The 14827-nt window shown below is 37.2% G+C and overlaps 2 protein-coding genes across 16 annotated transcripts in view; one reads left to right on the top strand and one right to left on the bottom strand.

The window, feature by feature from the left end:
- The window catches only part of ANKS1B (ankyrin repeat and sterile alpha motif domain containing 1B), a 1113310-nt gene that overhangs the window by 276809 nt on the left and 821674 nt on the right, over nt 1-14827 (top strand). The gene's annotated exons all lie outside the window — the stretch shown is intronic.
- On the bottom strand, nt 1281-4149 carry GARIN6 (golgi associated RAB2 interactor family member 6). The gene is made up of 2 exons (XM_082739221.1): nt 2705-4149; nt 1281-2002 (listed from the first exon to the last, which is right to left on the bottom strand). Exons 1-2 carry the CDS (start codon nt 3317-3319, stop codon nt 1889-1891), a joined length of 729 nt encoding a protein of 242 aa, XP_082595347.1. The 5' UTR covers nt 3320-4149; the 3' UTR covers nt 1281-1888.

Consider the following 14827-nt stretch of genomic DNA (forward strand, 5'->3'; position numbering starts at 1 on the left):
ATGGACTCTCCTTTAACATATGTGTATATACTTAGAATAAAATTTAATACATTTGTTGTGACATTGGAGACATCATATCAAATGTAAATTTGTTCTACAATTTGCAATAGCTTTGAACTTAGAATTTTGTAGGCCAGCTTCAAAATAAGTTTTCTTAAAATTTCATGAATAACAGGATTTTATTTTGAAGTTTCTTTTTTAGATCTGAAATAAAAATCATTAAGACAACCACTGTGCATATAAGGTCTCAAGAAAAACCATTACCTTACAGTTTGGTATAGGAGCCTTTGTGATCAGTGGAATTAGTATAGTCCTATGCGAATTTCTGTATACTCAGATTTGTTGGATTCAAATAAAATATATTTGTTTCACATTTATAACTCCTAATTTAACTGGATCCAACACACATGTATAAAATATCTATATTCAAAGCATAGTACTAAACTTCAGAAATGGGAGGATTATGAAAATTCAGACTTAATTAAAACTATGTGATGTATTACTTTTAGAATCTTTTTTTTAAAAGTTTTTATTTATTTATTTGACAGATAGAGATCACAAGTAGGCAGAGAGGCAGGCAGAGAGAGAGAGGAGGAAGCAGGCTCCCTGCCGAGTAGAAAGCCCAATGTGGGGCTTGATCCCAGGACTCTGGGATCATGATCTGAGCCGAAGGCAGGGGCTTTAACCCACTGAGCCACCCAGGCGCCCCTACTTTTAGAATCTTAAATAGATTTTTTACTTGCAAAATTAGAACACTGGCTGATCCTGTAGATTTTACACTTCTAAGATGATCTAAACCCTAGTTTTTGTCTTGATTTTGAATTGATCCTGTATTCTAGTTTTAGCTAATTATTCTGCTTTCCTAGTTTTAATATGGCATTTTATTCTTCCATTGTGACAAGATGTTATTTAGAATTCCAAATATCTATAAAGAAATTTAGAATTTAAATAACATCAGGAAATTAAAATTAAGATTTATACAATATATTGGATACTTTAGAATCAAAGCAGTTAAATAACATTTAATTTGTGCAAAAAACAAGAATAAAGACTGGGGAAATGAATCCCTTTCTAGAAAGTATAAATAGTTTTTCAACACTCCTGATAATAATACTACCACCATTTGTTTCTGTCCCTGGTGTTATATTTTGGGGATTTTAGAATTTTTTTTGTTAACACATGTAGATGAAAAATGGATGAGGGTCTTTGAGAGTAATCTTTAGCATTTATTCTGTCATCTGTGCATTTAATCACAAATATCTAGTTAAGGGAAAGTTAAAGATAGGTCAGAGCCTGATCAGAAATTGCTATTTGTTTTTATTATTACCCTTCCCTGTTAATAGAGCATATATTATTAGAGCAGAGAATTTGAGTTAAATTGTATTAGGATGGATGATGTTGCTTTCCTCCACAGTCTTATATGAGATGTCCACCTCTGCACCATGTGCAGGATAGGGCTTTGAAACTCTTTTTTCCTGAAGAGTCAGTCATGCTGGATGGAAACCTCTAGCTTCCATTCTGTTCACTCAAGTAGCCTTCACTCTGTAAGTTTGTAATGAGGAGGTCTGAATACTGAGCTGTTAGCTGTTTTTGCAATGGGCTTGCCAGTAGTTTCTGCTCTTAGAATCACCATATTTATGCAGCCCTCTGGGAAGAGGTCAGTAGCTCCTACTGATGTTCTAAAAGTAACCTCTGAGTATAAGAAGGGTTTACAGCCCTTGCTAACAGCAATATTAAGACATGTCCAATGCTCCCACCATGACAATTCTAGCTTCTGTGAAGGCTGCTCCTGTCACCATCCCTGCCCTTTTCTCTGATACTGTAGGCTTTGTGACTGCAGAAGTGTGTGAACTCTTGAATGCAGTTAAGTGTGGGAGGCATGATGAATTCATTCCTCCCCAGCATAACCATAAGAGGTGGTCCCAAACAATTCAGGGTTCATGTGAAGACTCCTGAGGTCAACTTGATCTTGATCCCTTCCATAGAAATGAATGGCATTTGCCTATGGGAGAGACAAATGAGTGAAATAAAGAAAGTGAGACCTTTTATTCCTATAGCGAAACAGTAAGAGCTTATGATAAGAATTTTGAGATCTCAAGTTCAATCTCCTGTTTGTTGCAGGAATCCTTCTCTTCAGTGTTTCCACAATGACCACATGATCATTCCAGTTTTGCTTCGACAATTCTAGTGCCAGCCAAGACATTATTATAATTCATGAATGAATATCCTCATATACTTTTTTAAATATACTTGTGTTATTATTTCTGCTGGCTACATGGCATGCACTTTAATATTCTGATATTTCTGCTGGCTACATGGCATGCACTTTAATATTCTGATAGCTACTAACAATGGTCACAAGCACATCCCTGTATATCTGATGTATCAGTACATGGTGATCACGGAGAGATATGGTGGGGAGGCTATGGTCAGGATGCCACAGATGGCAGTACAGTATTGGACATGAAATTAAGAGTTGCTAACAGCTAAGGAAGATCTGAAATATAGCATTGGGGAACACTTTGCAACATCCAGAACTTCCCCAATGTGACATGGCCTCCAAATGGAGGTTCTTTTAGCCCTAAACCCATCTAAATGTAATGGATTTTCTAGGTGAACCTCGGTACCAAAGGCTCTGCAGGACTTTTAGCTGCTCTCCCATAGCACCCTGGCCCCATCTTTTAGAGTCTCTGTGAAGACTTACCTCTGGGCTATTGTCCTCTTCTTCAAACCCAGTTATGTCCAGCGTGTCTCCAACTGGGGTGGCCTGGGAACCGCTGTAAGCCTCTACTGGTGGTCTCAGAGTGTAAACAAGGTTTTCCCAGTAAACGAAAAGATCTTTTGTATTAGAAGGAGGACACAGCTGAAGGTAAAAAGAGCGACCAGTGGCAAGCTTCAGGCGGAGCTGTTGTTTTTTACCATTGTGGATGGATATTGTTACAAACTTCAAGGGAAACAGTCTGGTTAGCTCTAAGATCTGTGTAGGCTTGTAACCTTTTACTTGGGTGGCAGGACCATGTCTGTTATAGTCATCACAGATAGCAGCTGGTCGAGCCAGCAACATAACATCAGGTAGTGTGAAGTGGGGGCTTGTGCGAACAATGCCCACAGTCACCATTCGGGCACGGTTGTGCACGTCAATCACTTCTCCTTTTTTGCTGACCTGTATAAAGTCACTCTCAAACATTGGGGCATACTTGAATATCGTATACTCCCCCTTATACAGTTGTTGCTGCAGTTTCCCCATGGAGGTATTAAACATCCCCATTGCGGGGCTGCTTTGGGCTGTATAATGTGGTAACTTAGATTGATTTTTCATGACTATCTTTTACCAAGGACTCCTAGGGGTCCCCCACACTATACCACACTTGTGAGGGCGTCCTATTTCCCTGGTTTCTCTAGCAGGTGAATTAGCAGTGGTCTTTTGCAGGCTTTTTTGGTTTCTGAGTAACTGAGAACAGGGTGGGGGTTCTGATTACCAATTGCTCAATGCTAGAGACAGTTGCACCTGCACCAGACTGTGCTCTGCCTAGAACATGGAGATATTGAGGTGCACAGTGTTAGGGACCCAGTAGATGACAGGGTGCTTAGATGATGAGTGGAGAAGTCAGGGCCCCAGTAGATGTTACCATGTGCAGATGTAGAGCAGTAGAAGTCAGGGCCCCAGTAGATGTCAAGGTGCACGGATGTTGGGGCCCCAGTAGATGCCAGGGTGCACAGATGTGGAGACCCACAGAGGTCAGGGCCCAGTAGATGTTATGGTATGCAGATGTGGAGAAGCAAGAGATCCAGGCCTCAGTAGATGTCAGGGTACACAGATGTTGAGGTGCTCAGGTGTTGGGGTCCCAATAGATGTCAGAGTATGCAGATGTTGAGGCGTGTAGATGTTGGTGTTCACTTGGAGTGGGGAGGGGACCTCCTCTTGAGCCTGACACACTGGTTCACAATAGCCTCTGCTTTTTTGGATTCCACAACCTAACTGCCAGTTGTATTTGTACTCTTCCTCTTCCCAAACTCCTCTCTTCCCAAACTGAAGCCTCTACCTAGGCTTAAACCACCCCACAGGACCCCTTTTATCCTCTCCTGCCCATTGTGACCTGTGCCCATCACACAGCCCTTTGTCTCTGTTGCTCAACAGCCCCTCCCTCAGAGCAGGGGCACTGTCCTCTCCACTGCTCCCTACCCATCCTTACTACTCCAACCTATCTACCTTAGGTCAGCACAACCCCTTGCCCCAGGGGCCCACTGAAGGATCTTAATATATGGGTAAATTGCTTTCCAAAAGGTTTAGGTAAAATTTCTGTTGGGTATGAATTTAAAATATACACACTCTCTTATCCATTACTTTTAGTTTTAGTCAATTAGAATTAATTATAGAAATTTACCTTGAGGGACACCTGGGTGGCTCAGTGGGTTAAGCCTCTGCCTTCTGCTCAGGTCATGATCCCAGGGTCCTGGGATTGAGGCTTGTATCACGCTCTCTGCTCAGCCGGGAGCCTGCTTCCCCCTCTTTCTCTCTCTGCCTGCCTCTCTACCTACTTGTGATCTCTGTCTGTCAAATAAATAGAAATCTTAAAAAAATAAAGAAATTTACCTTGAAGAAAGAATTGGACAAGTTGGTAAATAGGTTAGTATGGGGTATTTATCAAGGTTTACTGTAGCAAAAAAAGATCACAAATGAGATTAATATTTTACAATAGGGGTTTGGTTAAATAAATTATGGAGTATTCTGTGATAAAGTACTCTGCAGTCATGAAAATCATTATGTAGTTCCCTATTTGACAGGAAAAGATATTCCTGAATTTTTTTTTTTAAGGATAGAGAGCAAAGCAAAAAATATTTCAAACAAGTGTATGTGTGGTTCAGTGTATGTAAGATCATCTCTGTGTGTGTTTGCATGTGAAAGTATGTTCAATGACATGTTAAAAGTTCTTATCTCTGGGTGGTATAACTTTTATTTTCTTTATACTTTCTATTTTTATTAGGATAATTTCTATTAGTGGAAAAAATAAAACTATTTTTATTAGCAATGTCTATTTTTACAGCCATGATACATTTTATGTTTTGATACACCCTCGCATTGCTGATGAGATTTTAAGCTTTTTCCTAGACATCTCTATGCTGACTATACAGTGAAAAGAGACTTAAACATCACATTTATATTTTATTCTTAACACTATCATATTGTTTATACATATAAAATCTGAGAAATTTTGCCAGCTGTTATAAATGTTATCAATGCAAGAAGATTAAGATCTTTATTGGTATAATGGCATAACACACACATGTAAAGCCATAGTTTTTGAATCATTAGTTTGTTCTATAGGTCAAAACAAACATTTTTTCTTCCCTTCATATTGAAATATCTGGTTATTTCTGATAATATGAATATTTTTTCTTTGTTTATTAAGAAGCCTGTTAACATACCAATAGCAATTTTTTGCTGGCCTGTTTAAAGTCCTTGTATCTTAATTTCTACTTTATGTCTCTATTACTTTTCTTATAATTAGAAAAAACAATAAGCCTAATATACATTTAGTAATCAAACTAACATTTGAAAAGTATCTCAGTGGTTTTGGTGTTTTTGAAAAGAATAATTAACATTAGAAACAATAATTTAGTTTAGGTGCTTTAAAAAAATAAAGTGAAAATATACCTGTTTTCTTAAAAGCACTTTTATGCCATGCACATTTATTATAAGATATTTATCGTTTCCTGACTTGTTGATTTTAGCCATTCTGACTGGTGTGAGGTGATATCTCATTGTGGTTTTGATTTGTATTTCCCTGATGCCGAGTGATATGGAGCACTTTTTCATGTGTCTGTTGGCCATCTGGATGTCTTCTTTGCAGAAATGTCTGTTCATGTCCTCTGCCCATTTCTTGATTGGATTATTTGTTCTTTGGGTGTTGAGTTTGCTAAGTTCTTTATAGATTCTGGACACTAGTCCTTTATCTGATATGTCGTTTGCAAATATCTTCTCCCATTCTGTCAGTTGTCTTTTGATTTTGTTAACTGTTTCCTTTGCTGTGCAAAAGCTTTTGATCTTGATGAAATCCCAATAGTTCATTTTTTCCCTTGCTTCCCTTGCCTTTTGCGTTGTTCCTAGGAAGATGTTGCTGATCTTAGCGTTCCATTAAAGCATGAGATAATTTTCTTGTCTCCGGGAAAATCAGACAACTGCAGTACTTGTAGGACCTATGAACTTTCAGGAATTTTTCCAGACCATTCATTAGACCATCAACAGTAGAACTTCTATTACTGGCCTGATAATCATCATGTGTAGCATTCTGGAAAATATATCTCTGTTTTCATTAAACTGGTATTGTTTGTTTTAAACTCCCCTAGCCATTTAGAATACTACCTTATTAATATTTGCCTGAAAACTTAAGGAAGTTCAAATGGCTAAATAAAAATCTACCTGAGCCTGAGATTAAGGAATTCTTTTTATGAAAATGCAGCAGCTTTCTGTATGCTTGCTCTTAAAATGTACTTCCATAGTTGGGCATTATATATTATTAAAATAAATTTATGCTCCCTGTCTTCTACATTAGAGTTGTGTCATCAAATAAATCATTTAACTTCCCTGGGTCTTATTTTTCTCATCCTTGAAACTGAGATGACTCATTAGGTATCTTTCAGCTTCAGCATAGTTATGATTTTTATGATAGGGATTTAACTTTTTCTCCCTGTAATGAAACTACTATGTACTTTGGAAATACTCCAAACAATAATAATGAGTCAAGGAATTATTCAGATCTCAACAGCTCTCAGAGTTGTGTGATTCAATATATAGACTTATTCTGTTGCTGAACTTCTTGCTGAAACTTTTAGAAGAAACAACATTCAAAATGTTAGCTCAGTAATTTGGGTAGTGAATAACTGGAGTGCTTAAAACAATGTAACTGAAAATATGGGTTAAACATTTTAGATAATTTAGTTAATAATGAAAATTGCTCTGGTACGAAGATTAGTTCTCCCTAAAGATGTCCACATCTTGATCTTTACAAGTTGACTCCATGACATTACATGATAAAGAAACTTTGCAGATGTGGTTAAATTAAGGCTCTTGAGATGGGAGAGATAACCTGGATTACCAAGGTGGGTCCAGTGTAATCACAATGGTCTTTAAAAATAAAGGCAAAAGTGATGATGGAAGCAGAGGTTGAAGTGATGATGACCATGAATGTAGGTGGTCAAAACGCAGGAAGTGGGTTCTCCCCTGGAACCTCTAGAAAGAACCAGCTTTGCCAAAATTTTGATTTTAGCCCAGTGAGAATCATTTTGGACTTTTGACATCCAGAAGTGTAAAAGAATAAATCTGTGTTGCTTTAAGCTACTAAGTATGTGGTAATATGTTATGGCAGCCCTGGGAAACTAATGCGATTTTGGTGGCTGGAAGTAGGATGTTGCTATAACAAATACATAAAAATATGGAAAATGTCTTTGGAATTGGGCAGTAGCTAGAGGCTGGAAGAGTTTTGAGTAGTATAACAGGAAAATTCTAGATTGCCTTGAACAGAAATATGAATACTAGAGATTCTGTCAGTGAGGGCTCACAAGATGAAATGGTAGGAAAAAACCTATATTGTCTTAAAAAATACCTATATTGTTACAGTGTTTGTAAAAAGATGGATATTAAAGGCACTATTTGTGAGGGTTCAGAAACAAAGTGAGGATAATGGTAGAGAAAACTTATATCATCTTACAGAATACCCAAATCATAGATAAAGTATTGGTAGACATGAATATTGTTGAAGGTGCTTCTGATAAAGACTGAGAAGTAAACGAGGAACATATTATTGAAAACTGAAAGAAAGGAAGTGTTAAACAGTAGCAGGAAGTCTAGCAGAATTGTGTTATATCAAAAGCAAGATAGTAAGTGACAAATTTGGATATTTAGTTGAGATTTCCAAGCACAGTGCTGAATGTGCAGCATGTTCTCTTCTACCTATAGCAAAAAAGATAAAATGAGTCAACAACATTTTTTTCAATAAGAGCATTCTTTACTTGAGGCATACTTCAGAATATATGGCTCTAAAAGATACATATAAAACATTCCATCCAAGAAATATAGAATACATATTTTTTTCAAGTACACACAGAAGAATCCCCTGGTTAAGTTGCATTAAAAAAAGACATAACAAATATTACAAGAAGACTGAAATCATACCCAGTATACTATCTAACCACAATGGTACAAAACTAAATGTCAACAATAAAAGAAAAAAGCTGGAAAATCTAACTTTTTAAGCAAAAAGAAACCGGGATGTGATTATTTGAGACAGTCTAAGCCTGTTTAGTTTGAAAAAGAGGCTAAAATTTGTAGATTCACTCTCAAGAAAGTGTGTCCTGGGGAGAAAGCCAAAAGTGTGACTGGATATATTTTTTCTAGTGTCCACAGGATCAAAAAAATCTATTTCATCAGATGCAGGGCTCTTTGAGGTGTGCATCTCATAGATCTCCTCAGCCTTCCCAGCACAATCCAGAGGGTTATCCAGGAAAGATCTGTGGAGGAGGCTTTTGTTTAATGGGATGAATCCCTGTGACATACATGAGATACCTACAAGGTCTGTGAGGATGGTATATTAGTGAAGATACTGCTGATTAGGACTGAAAGGTACAAAGAGAAGACAAGATAAAAGAAGGTTGTTGCATTTGTAAAGGAATTTATTCTTGCAGGCAAGAAACAGGCTTATAAAACTATGCAGTTGCAAGTATATGTTAACTTTCATGAAAAAGGAAGTAAGACACAAAGGACAGAGCTGAGGATGGAGTTCAGAACTACAAAGGATTATTCCTAGTCCTTGAACCTAGTGGACTTTGACCAGTTGGTTTTCTAAATTGCTTATAACTATTTATTTCCCCCTTCCCCCTGTTTCATTCCTCCCTCTTTGAATAGTGATGTCTATATTTGTTATTATATGCCCATCCTACCACTGCTCCCATTCCTTTGGAGCAAATAACTTGTTTTCTAGTTCAAAGATTCATGGGTGATAACATATTTTGTTTCAAAATGGATTATACTCAAAATTTCTCCCATACCTGATTTAGATGATGAGATTTGGGACTTTTTACTTTTTTTTTTAAATTAACATATAATGTATTATTTGCCACAGGGGTACAGGTCTGTAAATTGTCAGGCTTACAAATTTCACAGCACTCACCTTAGCACGTACCCTCCCCAGTGTCCATAATCCAACTGCCCTCTCCATACTCACCTCCCCCTGGAAACCCTCAGTTTGTTTTGTGAGATTAAGAGTCTTTTATGGTTTGTCACCCTTCCAATACCATCTTTCATTTTCTTCTTCCCTAACCCCCAACCCCCGACATTGCCTCTCAAATTCCTCACATCAGGGAGATCATATGATAATTGTCTTTCTCTGATTGACTTATTTTGCTCAGCATAATACCCTCTAGTTCCATCCACATAGTTGCAAATGGCAAGATTTCATTTCTTTTGATGGCTTCATGGTATTCCATTGAATATATATACCACCTTGACTTTATCCATTCATCTTTTGATATACATCTAGGTTCTTTCCATAGGTTGACTATTGTGGACATTGCTGCCATAAACATTTGCGTACACAGTCCCTTCAGATAAGTACATTTGTATCTTAAGTGTAAACACTAAGTAGTGTGATTGCTGGGTCATAAGGTAGCTCTGTTTTCAACTTTTTGAGGAAACTCCATGCCATTTTCCAGAGTGGCTGTACCAGCTTGCATTCCCACCAACAGTGTAGGAGGGTTCCCCTTTCTCCACATCCTCACCAACATCCATCATTTCCTGACTTATTAATTTTAGGCATTCTGATTGGTGTGTGGTGATATCTCATTGTGGTTTGGATTTGTATTTCCCTGATGCCAAGTGATGTGGAGCACTTTTTCACGTGTCTGTTGGCCATCTGGTTGTCTTCTTTGCAGAAATGTCTGTTCATGTCCTCTGCCCATTTCTTGATTGGATTATTTGTTCTTTGGGTGTTGAGTTTGATAATTTCTTTATAGATTTTGGATACTGGCCCTTTATCTGATAAGTTATTTGTGAATATCTTCTCCCATTCTGTCAGTTGTCTTTTGGATTCATTGACTGTTTCTTTTGCTGTGCTAAAGCTTTTGATCTTGATGAAGTCCCACTAGTTCATTTTTGCCCTTGCTTGCCTTGCCTTTGGCAATGTTTTTAGGAAGAAGTTGCTGTGGCTGAAGTTGAAGAGGTTGTGGCCTGTGTTCTCCTCTAGGATTTGGATGATTCCTGTCTCACATTGAGGTCTTTCATCCATTTTGAGTCTATTTTTGTGGGTGGTGTAAGGAAATGGTCCAGTTTCATTCTTCTGCATATGGCTGCTCAATTTTCCCAACAACATTTGATGAAGAGACTGTCTTTTTTCCATTGGACATTCTTTCCTGCTTTGTCAAAGATTAGTTGACCATAGGGTTGAGGGTCCATTTCTGGCTCTCTATTCTGTTCCATTGACCTATGTGTCAGTTTTTGTGCCAGTACCATACCGTCTTGATGATGACAGCTTTGTAATAGAGCTTGAAGTCTGGAATTGTGATGCCACCAACTTTGGCTTTCTTTGTCAACATGTCTCTGGCTATTCATGGTCTTTTCTGGTTCCATATAAATTTTAGGATTATTTGTTCCATTTCTTTGAGAAAAAATATGCATGGTATTTTGACAGGGATTGCATTAAAAGTGTAGATTGCTTTAGGTAGCATAGACATTTTCACAATATTTATTCTTCCAATACATGAGCATGGAACATTTTTTCCATTTCTTGTGTCTTCCTCAATTTCTTTCATGAGTATTTGATAGTTTTCTGAGTATAGATTCTTTGTCACTTTGGTTAGGTTTATTCCTAGTTGCCTTATGGTTTTGGATGCAATTATAAATGGGATAGACTCCTTAATTTCTCTTTCTTCTGTCCTGTTGTTGGTGAATAGAAATACAACATGTCTGAAAATATGCAGGGAATGATCCCAATCTTGTGGTACCAGTTGAGACCTCATTTGTGACCCAGGATGAGATCTATTCTGGAGAATGTTCCATGTGCACTAGAGAAGAATGTGTGTATTCTGTTGCTTTGGTATGGAATGTTCTGAATATATCTGTGATGTCATCTGGTCCAGTGTATCATTTAAGGCCTTTATTTCCTTGTTGATCTTTTGCATGGATGATCTGTCCATTTCAGTGAGGGAGTGTTAAAGTCCCCTACTGTTATTGTATTATTGGTCAATGTGTTTCTTTGATTTTGTTATTAATTGGTTTATAGAGTTGGCTGCTCCCATGTTAGGGGCATAGATATTCAAAATTGTTAGATCTTGTTGTTGGACAGACCCTTCAAGTATGATATAGTGTCCTTCCTCATCTCTTATTATAGTCTTTGGCTTAAAATCTAATTTATCTGATATAAGGATTGCCACCCCAACTTTCTTTTGATGTCCCTTAGCATGGTAAGTTGTTTTCCACCCTCTCACTTTAACTCTGGGGATGTCTTTGGTTCTAAAATGAGTTTCTTGCAGACAACATATTGATGAGTCTTGTTTTTTTATCCATTCTGAAACCTTGTATCTTTTGATTGGGGCATTTTGCCCATTTATACTCGGCATAACTATTGAGAGATATTTAGTGCCATTGTATTGCCTTAAGGTAACTGTTACTGTATATTGTCTCTGTTCCTTTCTAGTCTACTATTTTTAGGCTTAGAGGACCACTTTCAATATTTCCTGTAGAGCTGATTTGGTGCTTACAAAGTCTTTTCATTTTTGTTTGTCCTGGAAGCTTTTCATCCCTCCTTCTATTTTCAATGATAGCCTAGCTGGATACAGTATTCTTGACTGCATGTTTTTCTCATTAGGTGTTCTGAATATATTATGCCAGTTCTTTCTGGCCTGCCAGGTTTCTGTGGATAAGTCTGCTGTCAATCTAATATTTTTACCATTGTATGCTATGGCTTTTTTGTCCTGGGCTACTTTCAGGGTTTTCTGTTTGTCACTAAGACTTATAAGTTTTACTATTAAAAGATGGGGTATGCACCTATTCTTGTTGATTTTGTGTGTGTGTGGGGGGTCTCTGTGCCTCCTGGATTTTGATGCTTGTTCCTTTTGCCACATTAGGGAAATTCTCTAATATAATTCACTCCAATATACCTTCTACCCCCCCTTTCTTCTTGTGGAATCCCAATTATTCTGATATTGTTTTATTTTATGGTATCTCTTATCTCTTGAATTCTCTCCTCGTGGTCCAGTAGTTGTTTGTCTCTCTTTTGCTCAGCTTCTTTATTCTCCATTGTTTGGTCTTCTATATCACTAATTCTTTCTTCTGCCTCATTTATCCTAGCAGTAATAGCCTCCACTTTTTATTGGACCTCATTAATAGCTTTTTTGATTTCAGCTTGGTTAGATTTTATTTCTTTTGTTTCTCCAGAAAGGGCTTTTATTTCTCCAGACAGGGTTTCTATAATATCTTCCATGTCTTTTTGGAGCTCTGCTACACTCAAAACACCCCTGATCCTTCTGTGACCACACAGGACCTGAGACCACAGTCCACACTGTTCCTTCAAGGGCTCCACCCCTGCTTAGCCTCTGGAGCCACGCCCCTCAGTGAAACAGACCTCTTAAAGTTCTGATTTTGTACTCTGTTGCTCCAGGGCTTGCTGGGAGCCAGGACCTGCCTCCCCTGCAGTCTATCTTCCTGTCACTTCGGATACACTTCTCTGCACATCCTACCTTTCAGAAAGTGGTTGATTTTCTGTTTCTAGAGTTGCTCTTCTTTTCAATCTCTGTTCAGTTTGTAGGTGTTATGTATGGTTTGATAACTGAACTCCTGTGACCTGATGTCATCTCAGTCTGCTACTCCTCCATCTTGACCTCCAAGTCCTGAAATTTGAGACTTTTTAGCTGATAAGATTTAGATAAGATTCCAAATTTAAATTGATGTCATAATGTTGAGATGGGAGAATGTTGAGATGGGGGTGAATACATTTTATGTGTGGTTAGATATGATCCTTTGGGTCCCAGAGAATGGGATATAATAAACAATAGTGCCTCCCTCCCTTTATAAATGTCCAGGTTTTAAATTATGAATCTGTTGATTTATATGTCAAAAGGAACTTTGCAGATGTGATTAAGTTAAGTATCTTAAAGTGGGGAGATTATCCTGGATCACCCATGTGGCCCTATTATAATCATAAGGGTCCTTATATTAGAGAAGATGATATCATGAAGAAAGAAAGAAAAAATTTCAATGTTATGTTGCTAGCTTTGAAGATGGAGGAAGAAGCTATGAGTGAAGGAATGTAGATGGTTTCTTAAAATGAAAATGCAGTGAACAAATTCTCTCCTAGAGCTTCCTGAAGTGACAAGCCCTGCTGACATCTTGATTTTACCCCTGTAAAACTCCTTTCAGACTTCTGATTTCAATACTGTCTGAGAATAAGTTAATATTGTTTTAAGCTTCTAAGTTTCTGGTTGTTACAGTGACTAAAGGAAACTAGTATGACAACTATGGAAATTTGGTCAGTAGATATTTGATTTGTTACATACTCATTCGAAGAGCAGATGCTTGTTGTCTGTGTCTAGGTAGAAGGTATGAGTTGCAGGCATTTCCAGAAAAATGTATGTTAGCTTTACTATCAGCACTCATTTGATCTAGGTTTTTATGATTTTAAGTAGTCACTTTATATAACTTTTAAAATAATTGGACTAAAACTTTATCATTGGAAAGTGTCCATTTTGGTTATTTTTAGGAAACTATAATAATGATGATGGTAATGGTAATGTTAACAACAATATCTAGCATTTATTGATTACCTAGCCCATGCCAGGTATGGGGATAGACACTTCACATTCCTTAAATCACTTAAATTTCACCACAATTCTATGAAATATTTTTACTCGATCTTGAGAAAATTGTGTTTCAGGAAATTAAATGACTTGCTCAAGTTTGCTTATCTATAACGTTTGATCTAAAACCCATGTGAATACTTCTCTATGAAATTTTAAATATTTTTTAAAGGGTCCAGTTTCTCACAGTAAGTAAACCTAAATATTGTTTATTGTTCAGTATTTTTCACTGTAGCATTTCTCTGAAAAGAGGATATCAATAATTACTGATGTCATTCTTGTTTAGTGTATATTTAATTGATATGCCATTTTACATTATGTTTCCAGGATGGCTGAGTTGCTAAATAAATTTATTAATCATTATATAGATTAAAAAAAGGAATGGCTTGATTGGAATCTCAGTTCATTTAGAATCCCTCCACATTTCTTTATTCTTTTATGCATTCATCCATCTATTTGTTCCACAAATGTTTATTGCCATTTGTTACATGTAGGCTATAGAGTGCTAAACAATATAAATGTGCATTATACCTCATGTTGTTGTGAATTTTGTGCCAGGTACTGTGAATGACATAAAATAAGGATTACATATGTGGTCTGCCCTCATGAACCTTAAAGTTTAGTTCAAGTAATTATCCTGACTGCTATTTATTGGTATAATCATGGACAAGTAACTTACCTTCTGTTTCCTATTCTTTAAAATGAGGAGGTTATTTTTCCATTTATAGGATTATTATAAAGATCTTAAAATAAAAGTGCAAATTTCTAGGGGCGCCTGAGTGGCTCAGTGGGTTAAAGCCTCTGCCTTCTGCTCTGGTCATGATCCCAGGGTACTGGAATGGAGCCCCACATCGGGTTCTTTGCTCAGCGGGGAGCCTGCTTCCCCCCTCTCTCTCTCTGCCTTCCTCTGTGCCTACTTGTGATCTCTGTCAAATAAATAAACTCTTTTAAAAAAATGGATTATGGACATTGGGGAGGGTAT

This window comes from Mustela nivalis (genome assembly GCF_964662115.1).
Source record: "Mustela nivalis genome assembly, chromosome: 7".
Taxonomy (NCBI): Eukaryota; Metazoa; Chordata; class Mammalia; order Carnivora; family Mustelidae; genus Mustela; species Mustela nivalis.

Bases quoted from the DNA above. Each gene is read 5' to 3' on its own strand.
- GARIN6 (XM_082739221.1), bottom strand. From the start codon at position 3,319: ATGAAAAATCAATCTAAGTTACCACATTATACAGCCCAAAGCAGCCCC. The intron at 2,003-2,704 runs GTAAGTCTTCAC...TCTCTCCCATAG, and splicing joins AAGAGGACAATAGCCCAGAG to GCAAATGCCATTCATTTCTA.